The sequence below is a fragment of the Erinaceus europaeus genome, chromosome X, assembly GCF_950295315.1.
Source record: "Erinaceus europaeus chromosome X, mEriEur2.1, whole genome shotgun sequence".
In the NCBI taxonomy this organism is placed as follows: domain Eukaryota; kingdom Metazoa; phylum Chordata; class Mammalia; order Eulipotyphla; family Erinaceidae; genus Erinaceus; species Erinaceus europaeus.
The window spans coordinates 88,059,577-88,077,247 of record NC_080185.1 but is presented as its reverse complement, the minus strand read 5'-3'; the positions used below and the strand labels follow the sequence as shown (position 1 = coordinate 88,077,247).

The 17,671-nt window shown below is 44.3% G+C and overlaps 1 protein-coding gene across 1 annotated transcript in view; it reads right to left on the bottom strand.

The window, feature by feature from the left end:
- The window catches only part of DGKK (diacylglycerol kinase kappa), a 235,778-nt gene extending 231,278 nt beyond the window's left edge, over positions 1-4,500 (bottom strand). Inside the window, exon 1 of the mRNA XM_060183573.1 lies at positions 3,672-4,500. Coding sequence (XP_060039556.1) covers positions 3,672-4,388 — 717 coding nt within the window. The 5' untranslated portion in view covers positions 4,389-4,500. The remainder of the gene's footprint in view (positions 1-3,671) is intronic.
- Positions 4,501-17,671: the final 13,171 nt, after the last annotated feature.

Sequence of the window (17,671 nt, the reverse complement as noted above, 5' to 3'; positions counted from 1 at the left end):
AAACCAAGGAGAACACATTCTTTATGAATTCACAGCAGCAGTCTCCCTTGCTGGAAATGGAATTGATAGTCTTCGAGCTTCAGCAAGCATTTATTGAGCAAAACTGGGGAGGACTAAATTGTACTAGATACTGGGAGGGAAAGGCAAAAACTCAAAAATAGGTAAGATGATTAAATGTCCAGGTAATAATGACCTGAGAGCTAAACAGATGCTTGCTACTTTGCAAGAAAAATGCATGAAAAAAAACAACACCAGGGTACTGACCTGCTATGATTTGGGGTGTTATGGTAATTGGGGTGTAGTCATTTCTCCACCCCAGAAATAAAAGCTATGGGAGTGATTTTTTTTCTTAGATTTGCATCAGTATGGTGAACTTATAATCTCATAGTTGGTCAAGACCTAATGCAAAAATATGTTTTCTTTTCCTTTTTTTTTTTTTCAACCACAGCAGAAGGGGAAGAAACATATATAGTCTACTGTATGTAGCCCCACTCCTTCCCCTCAAGAGAGTCTTAGCATTGCTAAATAATAAGTCTACACATCCTTACTTACACTTGCTGCTACTGGGTGGGAAACCATAACACAGTTCCTGGAAAGCAAAATATTTTAGAAAGGAAAAAAGAATAAACAGATTTGTTTCACAGGCTGTGTTATCCTGGTATCTATTGGGGTAGGGGTGAGCCCCCTTTTTTCAGTTTCTTCTTCCATGCTTGGCACAAATTCACCACCAGCAGGTTCTAAAACTTCATTGAACCCCCCCACCCCCCCAAAAATATCAGACAACACATTGGAAGATTTTTCTTATCTGCAACACAAGTCCGTAAATTTATCTGGGGATAAATCTGTAGGGACATTCAAATACTTGATTTTGCTTATTTCATTCTTACGAATCATCAGAAATTCAAGTTACTGGTACATAGGATTTCATTGTGCTGTGAGAGCTGTAACGTGTGTTTTATTTTCCCTTTGATTCTTGAGCTAGAGAGAAAGAGAGAGAGAGAGAGAGGGATAGAGAGAGAGAGAGATTTTCCCTAAGCTTGCCTGAAGGAGGCAGTGTCTGAAAACGGTACCGCCCCAGCTAAGATGGCAACCTGTTTGCCTTACAATATTAAGATGCAAGTCAGTAGGTTGTGGGGCGCTATTTGCCTGCTGTTGATGCAGCAGAGGCCTGTCCTATCACTGAAGATCTGATGTTTTTATCTGCACCAGAGAGCAATTGCATAGCAACACCTAGGGATTTGACTGCCAGCAATCTGAGCATTTGCCCAGTTCCTTCAACATCCTTCAAAATCCTCTAGAGCCACTGATGATGTCTTACCAGATGCCCAGGCTGCTTAACCCCATTCTACAAGATAAGTGACTCAATACATGATCAGCTCCAGGATAAAGCCAAACTTAGGGTTAAGTGCCCATCATTCAGTTGGTCTCCAGGTCTTAGTGAGGACTATGTAGAAGAGGTTCACTTGATTCCCCTACTCTTTATTCCTTTTATCTGTCTGGCAGGAAATATTTTTTCTGTTAACTGACTAGAGACTCTTTCCCCTTGTGACTGGTCCTGGCCTTCCTGAGGTTAAAAAGACTATATGGCCAACCTGGTAAGGGGTCAGTTTCTTGGTCATATTCCTAAAATTTCACTGAAAGAGACTATAGGTATGGTGGTAGCTGCTAGTTTCCTTCCCATCAGCTTGATGCAAATTCTCCCCAAAAGGTACCCGGGTAGGGCTGCCTAGCTGCCCAGCCCTCATCCTTGAAATGGCTGCATCACCCTATGGTGAGAATGGAGTTGTTGGATTTAAAAAAAAATGCTTTAAGGGGCCGGGTGGTGGCGCAGCTGGTAGAGTGGAGACTATCATGCCTGAGGACCCTGGTTCAACCCCCTCCCGACTTGCGGTGTGTGTGGGGGGGAAAGAGCCCCGGAGGCAGGGGTTTCAGGAGCAGTGTAGCAGCGAACGCTGCAGGTGTCTCTCTCCTTCCCCTCCCTATTCCTCTCTTCTCTCTCCTTATTTATCTTATCAGGGGGAAAAAAAGCTACAGGTTTCAGTGGATTCATCCTGAAAGCACAGAGCTCCAGCGACAATCCTGGTGGCGGGGGGTGGGAGGTGGAGAAATAGAAAAAAAAAAAAAAAGCAAAAGAAAGAAAAAAAAAGTCCCTGTGATCTTCTACCGTCCTGTTTAGTTTATTTTTACATCGCGGCCCTGTGTGGTCCTGGAGAAACTTTTATTTTTTTTCTTCCTAGCTAATGAAGCCTTCCTTTTCCCCTGCCCACCTAGCCCCCAGTTGTCCACCCTCCTGATAATTTTGCAAAGTCCAGCTTCCTCCCTGACAGTCCACTGGGGATGCCTTGCCCAAGCCCCGAGGCAGCTTCGCCCTGCCCCCACATTCTCCTCTGCAGAGGGATTCCAGCGCGGTCCTCTGCTCTGCAAGCTGCGCTGCGGGACTGGCACGCGTCATTGGTGTGGTGTTACCGGTTTGTTTGTGGGGGCGTTTTTTTCCTCCCCACAGGGAAAGCCAAAGGCAGGTGTTTAGGGGTCTTGTGATTCTCACAGGCCCGTGAGACGAAGTTATAGGGTAGAGTGAGCCAGAAAACATTCCTGTAGTGTAGACTGGATGGATTTTGGTGCGTGTGTTTGTGTCTGTGTGTGTGTGTGGGGGGGAAGCGGGTTCAGACAGATATTGAAAATCCTCTACCTGCCCCCACCCCCAATTGGGTGGGTGCCTTGGGTTCCTCCCCTGATCTCCCACCTTAGGCGCCAACGTAGACGCAGGCACCACTGGAAGTGGGGAGAGGGGAGGGTTCCCATACTCGCAAGCTCACATGCCACCTCGTGGGTTCATGGCTCTGAAATCAGGACTAGCTTGCCATTTGAGACCTAGCCCAGTGCGGGATTCTGGCTACCAGCTTGTGACGTGGCCCACTCCTGTGTGTCCCTGTGATTTTTTTTTTGCACCTACCTGCCTGGAAATCCTGCAGACAGATGGCATGGTGGCTTCAACACGCGCACGCTCCCACCCCCCCAATCCCATCCTCCCCCTGCAGTGCGCTGCCAGCCCCTCCTCCCCACCCCAAGTCCCTGAGCCCCCGCAGCCCCCTGGAGGCGTGAGGCCACCTCCCTGTAGCGTTGCCAGTGGTGCCCTGGCCTCGGGGGAGGGGGTCGAGCTCACTGCAGCTCCCGCCTCTGCGGCAGCCACCTCGACTGAGAGGTGTGTCCTCACTCCCCACCTCCATCCCAGCCCTGCGAGCCCGCAGCTCTCGTGCCTCCCCCGCATCTCAGTGCATATCCCACCCCCACCCCCGCCCCCCACCCCCAGACCCAAGTGTCCGTTGCCCTGTCACGTCTCCCATGTGTATGTTGGAATGTGTGTGTGTTGAGGTGGGGGGTGACTGCTCCAATTCCCATCCTGTGCTTCACCCCCCCCCCAAATTCCGTTTCTAGCCCCCAAACAGCCGCTCCGGCTTTCCACAGGTTGCTGCTCGCTCTTCATCAACTGCTCCCCCACTCCGCGGGGTTCCCCCCCACCCCGCCCCCTCCGTGCCCAACTGGGACGATTTTGGGGAGCCCAGGCCCTCCTCCTCCTCCTCCTCACCTGTTCACCACCCCCAGCCCCCACAATTAACTGAAAGAGGGGAGTTCAGGGTGCCTTTTTTTTTTTTTTTTTTGGTCTTTCTTACCTTTAGACTGGACAGCAGCCTGGGCGTGCGGGGCGACGCCGAGGTCCGAGGTCCTCCCTCCGCAGCGACCCCCGGGCGCTGCAATAAGCACAAGGCAGGACTCGGCTGCGGAAGGAACTCTGGGGTCGGCTCTGGAGCCCTATCTGTCACTAGTTCTGGGGTCGGCTCAGGAGCCGTTTCTGTCACAAATTCTGGGGTCGGCTCAGGGGCCGTTTCTGTCACAAATTCTGGGGTCGGCTCAGGGGCCGTTTCTGTCACTCGTTCTGGGGTCGGCTCAGGGGCCGTTTCTGTCACTAGTTCTTTGGTCGGCTCGGGGGCCGGGTCTGCTACTGGTTGTGGGACGGGTCCCACCGGCAATTCCGGGAGCGGTTCTGGAGCTGCTTCCGGAGCGGGCGCTGGAGCCTTCTCTGGGACAGGTTTGGGGGCCGGTGTTTTGGCCGCTTCTGAGCTGCTGCTCTCCGCGTCTGGTTCAGAGGCCACCGCTTCGGAGTGCACCTCGGCGCGGAGTTGAAGAGCGCGCTCCGGACGCCGCTGAGCGGCGGCCGCTGCGGGCGAAGGCGCGGGAAGCAGCGGAGCAGCCGCGGGAGGGCTTGGCGGCTGCGGCGGCGGCTTCGGCGGCGGCCAGGGCGGCGGCGGCTCTGGAGAAGCCGCGGGCTGCTCTTCATCCTGAGGCGGGGCAGCGCCTGGAGGAGCCTCCTCGCTGCCTCCGCGCTCCATGGTCCCCGCTCACCGCCCCAGGACCTGGCGGGCAGGCAGCCGGAGCCCCTGCAGCCAGGGAGGCTAAAGTAGCTGGGGGCGCCCCGCCCACTCGGCTTGGACAGCCCCTTGCGGGCTGCCAAACTTTGCCCCGCCGCTGCCGCCGCCGCCGCCGCCGCCGCCGCTGGGCTCCATGGCTGGCTCCGCTCGTTCTGAGCGCTGAGCTGGGGGTGCTCCGCGGCTCCGGGAGCTGGAACACGCCCCTCGGTGAGCGCGCACCTCTCCGTAAGCAGCCTAGGGCGCGAGGGGCGGGAAGTGGAGGGGCTTCTGCGAGCGCCGACTGGACAGAGCGCTTGATGACCTCCTAGCGACGCGCGCGCGAGCGGGGGGGGTGGGTCGGGGGGGCAAAAGGGGAGGGGGAGTGCAGCAGCAGGGTGGGAGGGGGAGAGAGAGTTGGAGCCTGCTTGCATTTAACCCTTCAGGGATTCGAACAGGGAAAGGTGGGGCGGGGGGGAGAGAGAGTCAGAGGCGCGATTGAGGGTCTATACAATCCCCCTATAATCACTCAGCTGTGGTAGGCTGCTGCTGTGGGTCACTGTGCCCCAGCAGCAGGTGAGCCGAGACTCCGACAAACCTCTAGCCCTTCCACCCTCACCCCCAAGCTCCAACCCTCTGTAGGCAAGTAAATTTTTTTCTAAGCTGGGAAAAAAGAAATCAAGGGGGCACTGGTGTGTGTGTGTGTGTGTGTGTGTGTGTGTGTGTGTGTGTGTGTGTGTGTGTGTGTTTAATTCCTCTGGTTGGAATTAAAAAAAAAAACTCCTCTCGTTCAATTTTTAATTTTTTAAAAAAAATTTACTGCATTTTATTGAATTTCTTAGCTTTGCCAGATCCGGGAGGTCTGCCACAGGGCGCAGGTTTGGGGGTGCATTGGGGAGAGATGTGTGATGCAGAATGGTTGGAGCCCTGACTTTCCGCAGCCTGCGGATGGAGACTTGAGAATGAGACTCCCAGAACCCGGGAAGCCAAGGCTGGGCTGCTGGCTCTGAAGCGGAGGAGGCAGCTCTGGTGTCCAGGCAATCTGGGCAGCTGTCTGGGTAATCTTTGCCTTAGGAGACTACCTTTTGCTTTTAACCCAACTTCCCCAGCACTGTCAACACTTTTTGCTGGACTTGTTAATCGTGTGATGTGTGTGTGTGTATGTGTGTGTGTGTGTGTGTGTGTGTTTCAGATCTTGAGTTGGGGGAAATTCACTGCAATGGCCACACCTTTTCCACCACCTCCTGAAACCTCAATAGCACCCTGACGCGTTGGGGCTGGACCAAGTCTATCTTATGGAGAGAATTGCAGGTCCCTGCGGCAGCACCTTGCCCACCATACATCTCCATCTCCATCTCTCTCTCTCTCTCTCTCTCTCTCTCTCTCTCTCTATTGTTAGTCACGTACACCGACATATAAACCATCACACTCATCAGACCTGGACTCCCAACGCCAATAGACTGCAAAAATTGCAATTAAACATTGAGAAGACCACCTTTTAAGCTACTGGTATAGGGAGCATGGTGGGGGTGGTGTTTTTGGTGGAATCCTTATAAACCTGATATGAAATATGACAAGTGAATTTATTTCAGAAGCACATCATGCTGTGGTTGTGGATGGCAGCCCTCCTTCTGAAGCCCCTCCTCTCACCCTCTCCTCCTACACTGGCTCCTCCACTAATCCCTCTGATTCTGCCAATGGACACTGACCCACCCAGAATTTTCTAGAACCTACAACATTTTCCTATTCCCAACACCGTGGCCCAGCAGTAAATACTACTGCAGAAGGCAGAAAGCAGAAGGCAGAAGGCGCTCTCACCTAACCCTCTCCAAAGACCAGCATCTCTGATGAGATCTGTATTTCCCAGATTCTTGCTGCAGCAGCACAGCAGAAACACACCTTCCTGGAGAAGGGTTATATAGTTTGACAGCTACTGTGCTAGTGGAGGGGCCATCTCTAACCTCTAAGGCTGGAAAAGCCCAGGCAAGAGGAGTCATAGCTGTCAAGCCCAGCCCTGATGGAAAGGCCTCCTTCCTATAAATCTATTCAGAGGGCTCATCTTCTTCACTCTTCTTGGGTTTTTCTTCCTGCTTGACTGCAGTCAGACAACACGCATTGCTCTTCATACTTGGAGTTCAGGTCTGAAACATAGAGATGTCATCTCTGACCAACCATGAAGCCTGTTTTGCGAGCTTGTTTCATAGATTTTTCAGATTTTGGTTAGATCTCTGTCCCTAGTTTACATTTAAATGTGATTTTTCTTTTTTATCAGAACCCTAGCAGACAGATAGAAGGGCTGAAGGCTGAGACCTGAATAGGATAGACTCTTGAATCTAACCCTCTTGGAGTAGGTAGGGCTTAGCATCCCTGATATCTTCAAGCAGGATGCCACCAGGGGACAACTTGAACCAACTGCTTTAGCTATGTTCACCGTTGCTTTTGCCTACAATTTATATATCCAGTGGCAAGAATTTATCATGTGAACTCTTATTATTAGGTCTGTTTGGGGTTTAATGTTTTAACAGTTGTTCATCCATTACTTTCATTCTATTAGAATGAAATACTCTGCCTGGATAGCATTATGATCAATTCGACTAATTTTTTCCCCTCAGGACTCTGTATGCTGTGTTACTGCCTTGTGCTATAGGAAAGCTTTGCTTTGTGGTCTCTCTACTCAGCCCAGCATTGAATACAGGAGTTTTTACTTGAGACTGTGGGACAGAGGAAGAACAGAGAAGGAGGGGGAACTGGTAAGAGTTGATTGGTGCCTGACTTGGAGATGCATTTTGGTTACACCTTTCTCTCCCCCCACCTCAATGATATTACAACAGAGAAAAAAATTCAGATGCTTGTCCATTTCCCTTAAAATCTTACCTGCGATTGAGACCATAGTGGAGACTCAGGAAATGTCTGGTTAAGTGTTAGGTGATATTTTTCCCCCTGCATGACTTCTTAGCAGTAGTAGAGATTTCAGATAATTGATGATCTCCTAAGAGGTTTCTTCCTAATTGAATGGTCCTGTTAAATAAAGGCCAGGAGCTACATGTGAACAGGACTGATAGCTATCTCTATGGAAGCTTGCTTGAGTGGTACTAGTTCTGGATGTCCCAGGGCAGACATGATTCCTAACCCGGAACTTGTGGGCATATGATAAAAATCACCCAAGTGGGTTGGATAAAGGCTAGATCAATACAGTGGTCTTATACCTTCTGCCCCAAATAAAACTCATCCAGGCTAACATGAATAATAGCCTTTGACATCACACATGTTACGAGTCAGAGAGAATCAGAGCAAAGGAGACCTGAGCATGTGGCAAAATTTTAAGTTACTTTTATTCATTTTCTTCTCATACTGGAAGAGAGAGCAATGCAGCAGAACTAGAAGGGACACTTTTTTCTTTCCCTTGTCCAATAGCTACAGTTTTCCTAAAATCTTCCTTTTTGAGCAATTTAGTGGATAAAAGAGTGCCTCTCCTGAGTCTTAGAAGCTGTCAACCCCCACCCCTTTCCACTGCCACAGTGAGCTGCCAAGACAAAATGGCGACCTTTATAATAATCTACTAAACAAAATCCAAGGATAGGATGAAGGACAGCATTTGCAGAGAAGGTAGAGGATTCTGACAATTAATTTAGATGGGACTTACAGGCAAGCCTGTTTTCCTTAATACAAGACTGAGAGTGAGGGGGGCTGGGTGGTGGTGTACCTGGTTGAATGGACATGTTACAGTGCACAAGGACCCAGGTATAAGCCTTCGGTTCCCACCTGCAGGGGGAAAGCTTCACAGTGGTGAAGCAGGTCTGCAGGTGTCTCTCTATCTCTCTTCCTCTCTATCTCCCCCTTCTCTGTCAATTTCTGGCTGTCTCTATCCAATAAATAAAGATAATAATAAAAATTTTAAAAAGACTGATAGTGAAAAGACCTCATATTCACACATAGCCTTTTCATTTTCAAAGTACTATGTAGGGGTGGGGGCGTAGGTAGCATAATGGTTATGCAAAGAGACTCTCATGCATGAGGCTCTAAACTTCCAGGTTCAATCCCCAGCACCAACATAAGCCAGAACTGACAGTGCTCTCATAAAACAAATAAGCAAGCAAAAAACAATTTTCAAAGTACTGTTACATATATTATCTCACTTGAGCCTTACAATAAATGAATGAGGCACACACATCTGTATTTTCACACTATACTCCCTTCCCACCCCTAACCTTTTCCTGAGGGAAAACATGAGTCCAGTGAGATTAAGTGGTACAGCATAGGTAAAAGAGATAATTAGTGGTGGAACAGACTTATGTCAGTCAACTCCTTGCTGCAGGAGATGTGAGTGCAGTGCCCAGAGCTGGGGATTGTGAGTCAGGGACTGTATGAATCCACTCCAATGGTCAATGCAAAGTAAGAAGGCTGAATGGCTTAGTGACTCCTCCTCATCCTCCTGTTTCTTGAGCCTGAAAGAGGAGCAGTGATTCTTACATTTTTTTTACTTTAAGGTTTATCATCTCTCTCTCTCTCTCATCTGTGAACATGCTCACCATAGGAGAGCCCTGTTTAGAGACACCTTTTTGATGATGTGTGTAATATGATAATCGACTATGCGTGTTCATTTTATTGGCGGTTTTCTTGAAACAAGGCACTCCACAGTTAAAATGCATCTATTTAAAGCCTGTGGTGTACATAACACTTTTAGATACCACAAAGAAGGGGAAAAGAGGAGGCAGAAATGTTAGGCATGATTCTTGTTCACAATAATTGTTAGAACATGGTATTTTGAGGTAAGCCAAACACATTGAGATAACTGCTTTCCCACTGAACATGGACGTTGACAGTCAGATCCATACTCCCAGCTTGCCTCTTTCTTTCCCTAGTGGGGCAGAGTTCTGGGGAATCAGAGTTCCAGGACATATTGGTGGGGTTGTCTGTCCAGGGAAGTCTAGTTGACATCATGCTAGCATCTGAAACCTGGTGGCTGAAAAGAGAGTTAACATATAAAGCCAAACAAATTGTTGACTAATCATGAACCTAAAGGCTGGAATAGTGCAGATGAAGAGTTGGGGGGTCTCCATTTTGCAGATAGCTAGTAGGCATATTTTAGTTATATTCCAAAGGGCCTATGGCTCTACTAGTGTTTTTGTTTGTTTGTTATATTTTCCCCTGAACCTGAAATCTGATATATAAGTGGATCCAAGTTATTGGCTGGGGATATGATGCCATGGCTGGAAAAAGGACAAGAAATCTGGATCAGGGAAGATAGTAGCTCCCTAATATGGGAAAGGTGTATAAATATTGTTGACAGTAAACTCCATCGATTTGATGTGATCTGGGGCCCATATTTAGCTTAGGAGCCTATGTGAACTCTGCATCCTTTTAGAGCTGAGCTCATATTCTGTGGTCATGAGAGTTTCAGGACCCATCTTCCTCAGGTGGAAGGTAGAGTATGTTTCTGGTGAGATAAATTGGTCCAGTTTCATTCTTCTGCATGTTTCAACCCAGTTTCCTCAGCACCTTTTGTTGAAGAGAACTTCCTTTCTCCATTTAATACTTTGGGCCCCCTTATCAATGATTAGATGTCCATAGGTGTGGGGGTTTAGTTCTGGGCTTCCATTTCTGTGCCACTGGTCTGTGTGCTTATTTTTGTTTCAGCACCTGGCTGATTTGATGATGATGGTCTTATAATATAGTTTGATATTATATATATAATATATATATAATATATATATAATATATATTATATATTATATATTATATATTATATATTATATATTATATATATATTATATATTTATATATATAATATATATATAATATATAATATAGTTTGATGCCTCCATTTCTATTTCTATTTATTTATTTATTTATTTAATTTATTTATTACCTTCTGTTGCCCTTGTTGTTTTTTTATTTTTGTAGTTATTATTGTTGTCATCATTGTTGGATAGGACAGAGAGAAATGGAGAGAGGCGGGGAAGACAGAGAGGAGGAGAGAAAGATAGACACCTGCAGACCTGCAAACTGGGATCCTTATGTCGGTCTTTGCACTTTGTGCTTAAGCTGTTGGACTACTGCCCGACTCCTCCATTTCTGTTTCTTTTCCTCAAGATTGTTTTGGCAATTCTAGGTGTTTTCTGGTTCCAGATAAATGATTTTAGTTTTATTCTATTCTCTTTAAGAAGGTTGTTGGCACTTTGATGGGCATCGTGTTAAATTTGTATATGGCTCTGGGGAGAATATTCATTTAGATAATATTAATTCTTTCAACCCATGAGCATGGGATGTCTTTCCATTTCTTGGTACCATTTTCTATTTCCTTGAACGGTGACTCATAGTTTTCAGTATACAAGTCTTTCACTTCTTTAGTCAGGTTTATTCCTTGGTATTTTACTGATTTTGCTGCAGCAGTGAATGGGAGTGATTTCCAGATGTCTTCTTCTTCAGACTTAGTGTTTGCTTAAAGAAATGCCACTGATTTTTGTACATTTATGTTGTAGCCTGACACCTTGCTATACTGCGTAATAATTTCCAGTGGTTTTCTGATGGATTCTTTAGGTTTTTCTATGTATACTGTCATATCATCTGCAAATAGTGAGAACTAGACTTCTTCCCTTCCAATCTGTATTATTTTATTTCTTTCTCTTGTCTGATTGCTATGGCAAGAACTTCCAATAGTATGTTGAAGAGTAATGGTGATAATGGACAGCCCTGTCTAGTCCCCGATCTGAGGGGTAATGGTTTCAGCTTCTGTCTGTTAATTATGATGTTGGCTGTAGGCTTGCTGTATATAGACTCCAATATCTTGAGGAATTTCTCATCTATTCCCATTTTTGTAGTGTTTTGAGCATGAATGGGTGTTGGATTTTGTCAAAGGCTTTCTCTGCATCTATTGAGATAATCATGCAGTTTTTGTTTTTCCTTTTACTGATGTGGTGAATTATATTGATTGACTTACTTATATTGAACCATCCCTGGGATAAATCCCACTTGGTCATGATAAAAATTCTTTTTGATATACTGCTGTATCCAGTTGGCCCAGATACTGTTCTATATTTTGTCATCTATGTTCATCAGAGTATTGGTCTGTAGTTTTCCTTTTTGGTATCAGGGTGATGCTGGCTTCATAGAAGGTGGAAGGGTGTGTTCCTTTTTCTTTGACCTTGTGGAAGAGCTTTAGAAGTATAGTTATTTACTCTAGAAGTCCAATGTGCTATCCATTGCGCCACAGAACCTCTATGCTAGCAGGATAACAACCAGACTTCCCTGGACAGATCACCCCACCAATGTGTCCTGGAGCTCCAATTCCCCCAGAAGCCGTCCCACTAAAGAAATAGAGAGGCAGGCTGGGAATATGAATTAACGTGTCAACATTCATGTTCAGCGGGGAAGCAATTACAGAAACCAGACCCTAAACCTCCTGCATCCCACAATGACCTTGGGTCCATACTCCTAGAGGGTTAAAAATGGAAAATCTATCAAGGGAGGGGATGGGATATGGAGTTCTGGTGGTGGGAATTGTGTGGAGTTGTATCCCTCTTATCCTATGGTTCTGTCAGTGTTTCCTTTTTAAAAATAAATAATAAAAAAGGTTGAAATAAAAAAGAAGTATAAGTATTAACTGTTTCCTGAAGGTTTTGTAGAATTCAATTGTAAAGCCATCTGGTCCAGGACTTTTGTTGTTGGGAAGCCTTTTTTTTATTTAAGAAAGGAGACATTAACAAAACCATAGGATAGGAGGAGTACAACTCCACACAATTCCCACCACCAGAACTCCATATCCCATCCCATACCCTCCCCTGATAGCTTTCCCATTCTCTATCCCTCTGGGAGTATGGACTCAGGATCCTTGTGGGTTGCAGAAGGTGGAAGATCTGGCTTCTGTAATTGCTTCCCCGCTGAACATGAGCTTTGACTGGTCGATCCATACTCCCAGTTTGCCTCTCTCTTTCTCTAGTAGGGTGGGTCTCTGGGGAAGTGGAGCTCCAGGACACATTGGTGGGGTCGTCATTCCAGGGAAGCCTGGTAGGTATCATGCTGGCATCCAGAACCTGGTGGCTGAAAAGAGAGTTAACATACAAAGCCAGACAAATTGTTGAAGATTCTTAATAACTGTTTTGATTTCTTTGTCTGTGATTGCAGTTCTTCTTGGTTCATTTTTGGAAGGGCATATGTTTCTAGAAATTCTTCTATTTCTTCCAGATCCTCTAGCTTGGTGGTGTCTAGTACTTCATAGAAGTTTCACATGATTTTCTGGATTTCTGTGGTGTAAGTTGTGATATCTCCTCTATTGTTTACAATTCTATTTATTTGAGTATCCTCCCTTTTTTCAGTGAGTCTGGCTAGGGGTGTGTCAATCTTGTTTCATTTTTCAAAGAACCAACATTGTCTTCATTTATCTTTTGTATGGCTCTCTTATTTTCAGTGTTGTTTATTTCTGCTCTAATTTTAGTGATTTCTGCCCTTCTTGTTGCTTTAGGGTTCTTTATTTCCTCTTCCTCTAAGTCCTTAATGTGTGCAGTAAAGTACTTTATTTGAGCCTTTTCTTGTTCTCTAATGTGTGCTTGCATGGCTATGGGTTTCCCTCTCAGTACTGCTTTAGCTGTGTCCCAAATATTTTGATAGCTTGTGTCTTCGTTTTCATTTGTTTCCAGGAACATTTGAATTTCTTGCTTGAGTGTCACTCTGACCCAGTGGTTCTTAAGCAGCATTTTGTTGAGGTCCCAAAATTTGTGAGTTTTAGTAATTTTCTGTTTGTTGTTGAATGTTAGCTTTACTCTACTGTGTTCTGTGAAGATACTTGGGATGATTTTAATGCTCCTGAATTTGTTGATACTCTCTTTGTGACCTAACATGTGGTTTATCCTTGGCCATGTGCTGTGTGGATTTGAAAAGAATGTGTATTACAGTTTTTCAGGGATGAAGAGCTCTGAAAATGTCCAGGAGGTCTAGTCTGTCCATCTCTTCATTTAATTCTCTTATTTCTTTGTTGACTCTCTGCTTCGTTGATCTAATTGTGAGAGTGGGGTGTTGAAGTCTCCCACTATTATTGTATTACTATTGATGTGTTTTTGTAGTTCTTTCAGTAGGAGTTTAATGTATTTAGATGGCCCCTCATTGGGTGCATACTTTTTAATAATTGTTAAATCTTCTTGGTTTATTGATCCTCCGATTATTATGTAATGGCCTTGTCTATCTTTTATTACTTTATTTAATTTAAAGTCTTATGTCAGAGTTGAGAATGACTATTCCTATCTTTTTTTGTGGTCCATTGGCCTGTATGACAGTTTTCCATCTTTTCACTTTAAGTCTGTGTTTTTCTTGTTGGGTCAGGTGGGATTCTTTCATGCAGCATATGATGGATTGTGTTTTTGATCCATTCACCCACTCTGTCTGTTAATGGGTGAGTTTAAGCCATTGACATTTATTGACATTATGGATTTAATGTATTGTAGTGCCATTATTCAACAATTTTTTATTTGCTCTGATATATGGCAAGTATTATGGTGATGTTCTTGTTTATAAGAGGTCTTTTAGAACTTCTTTCAGGGATGCTTGGTGATGGTTGCCTCCTTTAACTGTTGTCTGTCTGAGAAGGTTTTGATCCCTCCACCTAGTCTGAATGAAAGTCTAGCAGGATATATTATCCTTGGTTGAAACCCTTTTTCATTCAGGGCTCGATAGATATCTTGCCATTCTATTCTGGCTTTTAGAGTTTGAGTGGAGAAGTCTGCTGATTGTCTTATGGATTTTCCCCGTGTGTGACGTTTTGATTTTCTCTTGCAGCCTTTATGATCCTTTCTTTATCCTTACTTATTTTCATTGTAACTATGATGTGTCTTGGTGTCTTTAGGTCTGGGTTTATTCTGTTTGGGACTCTCTGGGCCTTTTCAATCTTAATATCCTTTCTGTTATTTAGGTGTGGGAAATTTTCTTCTATTATTTCTTCTAGAATGTTTACTTCCCCTTCCTCTCTTTCTTCCTCTGGCAGGCCAATTATATGAATTTTACTTCTTTTGAGAAGTATGTCTCTGTTGTTGTTTTCAGTGTCTCTAAATCTCTTTTTGAGCTCTTTTACCTCTTTATTAGTTTTGTCTTTCTCATTTTCTGTCTGGGCAATTCTGTTTTCTGCTTCTGTTAATCTGCTTTCCCTTCTCTCAGCTTCTTTTTTCAGTTCAGTTATAGGATTAGCTTGTTCTGCTAACTGACCTTTTATCTCAGCTATTTCAGCTTTAAGTTCTCTAATTGCCTCGAGGTAAGTAATATTTTCCTTGAGGTTCTCATCTGTTGTTTCTCTAATTCATATAGCCCTTTCCTCCACACTTGTCTTCATTTCTGTGATTATTAGGTTTACTGTTGCTTGCATAATTTTCTTATCTATGGTTACTTCTAACTGATTTGGAATTTATTTTGGGCTTCTGTCCTTATTTATTGTGGTAGAAGTTTTATTTGTTCTTGATTTAACCAATTTTTTTATTGATGTGGTTTTTATTTTTCTGTTGTCATTCTTCAGTTGTGTTTTGAGTACAAGCCATGCTATACTAAAGACCTTTCACAAATGCAGTCACCAACCTCAGAAATTACAACAATAGCAACTGAAGCAAGGATTGATGCAGTTCAACCAATACCAGTTAGCCAAACAACACCTCCAGCCCAAGAAAAAATAGCAGGCAAACCAAAAGAAAAAGAAAGAAATTGAAAAGATGGAAAGCAAGAATAGACAATTATGCAAATCTACTGTCTAGTATAAATTCTAGGGATAGCAAGAGGAGAAAGAAAAGTAGAAAAGACACACACACACACACTTCACTCCGACACAGATTTTTCCCTAAAATAATTCACAAACCAGTATCAGAGAATTCAGATAGCGAAAGAAGGAAGAAAAAAAAGAGGAATGAAAGGAAAGAGTTTTTCCCCCAGCTAGCTAGGAGGTGAGAAAAAAGAGAGTGGAGGGAAGAGGGAGAGAGAAAGAAGTTCCTCTCACAATGGATAGGACAACCAGTCATCTAGCAATGGAAAAAACAACAACAGTTAGTTTTGGTCAACCTGAAGGAGGAGGGAAAAGGGACACCTTTGTATATTAATAGTAATAATAAAATAAAATAGAGTGAAAACCTTAACAGTCAGTCTGCTGCTTGGACTGCTCCAGATTGGCTACAGGCATCCTAAGCAAAGACAGCCAATTATAAGAAGTAGCCAACACACACACACACACACACACACACACACACACACACACACACACACACACACACCAAAAAAAAAAACAGAAAATAAAAAAACCTCCAGGTAGTCTTTCCTAGGCAGGGCTGGGGCTCTGATTGGTCAGGTATTTTGTCACTCAAATAGAGCTCTAGCCACCTAAAAATGGAGAAGGAAAACAAAATGAAAAAGTCTTGGAATGACATCCCTGGTGAGCCAGGAATCCTGGTAAAGAAAATAGCTCAGCAGGAAGCCTGCTAGGAGCAGTGCCCGCCCTTGGGGGCTGGTTCTGGGGTAAGGGGGTGGGGTAAGTTCAGAAATAAACATGCCAAAGATTTTCCTTTCTTTATCCTGATTGCCAGCCAAAGAGTGGGTTATAGGACTATTTTTTAGTGTCACCCTGACCACCCCTTGTTCACCCTCCTACTGATGGTCCATTATCCTACCCTATCCAGAGAATCCCAGGTTGTAAGCTGCATCTTTTTGGAAATCATGGAGATCATGCCACCTGTTGTTTCCAAGTCACCATCTTGTAAACTTATTCTGATTTTGTACAAATAATTTCTTATCTTTGGGTTTCAAATATGGAGGAGGACGTGAAATTAGACTTTATCAACTATCTTCAAAATCTGTTGTAGCACAATGCTTTCATGCTAGAGTGAGTGAATCATAGAAAGTTTCATTAGCATGAAGCCTATAGTGTATAGTGTCTTATGATGCAATTACTATGGAACACTAGAAGGGTGTGAAAAAATGTGTCTTTTTTTTTTTTTTTGGCAGAAAGTCAAAGAAAGAAACCACAACATGAAAGCTTCCTTTAATGCAGTGGGGACTGAGTCTGAGCTTGAACTGGGTCTCACACATGGCAAAGCAGCATACTATCCAAGTAAGCTATTTCACTGATCCAGTGAAAATGTACTGAAGACATGGAGAGAGGCAAGCACTGACACTTGGTGGTGAGACTATGTTAAGCTGGTTGAAAGTGAGGAACCATACCAAAGATGGGTGAGAGCTGACATCATAGCCGAGTAAGTGGTAGGAAGAATGGGAGTTGTAAAGCCCTTTCGACACAAGACAACAAAAGGGGTTGAAGATATGATTTTAACAGTTGAATTGGGAGCCAGTGAAAATTATTTGATTAATGGACATGGTAAAAAAAAGTATTAGTCTTATCTTTGGCATTGTATTTGGGGGTCTGGAAAGATTCACAAATCTGCTTTATCCTCCTTGAAAAGTGTATCTTGCTAATTCGAGGTCATTGGTGAAGTCCTGGTTCTTTCTTGATTTTTGCTGCAGTCTCTAGTTTCGGGGCTGCATTGCCAAGACCTGTGCCAAGGTTCCTGGCCCAACCTGCTTAACCACCTTCCTATACATTTGGATCCACTCCATAATGGGTCATTTGGCTTCCCTGGGCTCAAAATGCTAATGGAATTAATAATTTGAAATTCTAACTGATGATGAATGGCCAGGGTATTGGAAGAGATGAGAGAAAGGTCTTCTTAAACAGGCAGAAATGGGATAGTCATGAACTTGAAAGCAGATTGAAGACAATCTGATGGGGGATATGAAAAAAAATCATCTTTGCAGAATTTTTGATTTACTATGGCTTGGAAATGAGGGAAAGCTAATGAGAATCAGGCAATCAGCCTTGAACTGCCAAGGATCTAAACTAACTTGGATTATCAAGAGAAAGATACTGCTCTAATGCAATCAAGACATGATAGAATTCAGTGTGACAGGTGACTGGTGTGGTTTTATGGGCAAGAAGAGGATGGAATACTAGGAGAGAGTAGATCTTATAGTATCCTTGAAGTGATAGTTTTATAAAAACTGAAAAATGGTCTTAAAACCTTCATTTTGTGCTGTCAGTAATGGAGGCATGGCAGACAACCACAATACTCATTGTCAATATTTGGACATATGCATACATCGTTATTCAAGGAAAAATGCAAGACTGTGTCTGCAAGAAATTGTTCTACTGCCCCACCATTCATCACACAAACACTTCTGAATCCAGATTGGTGGAATAGATGTGGGAATCATAGGGAGAATATTGGAGAAGGAAGAAACAGATCAAGGAAATC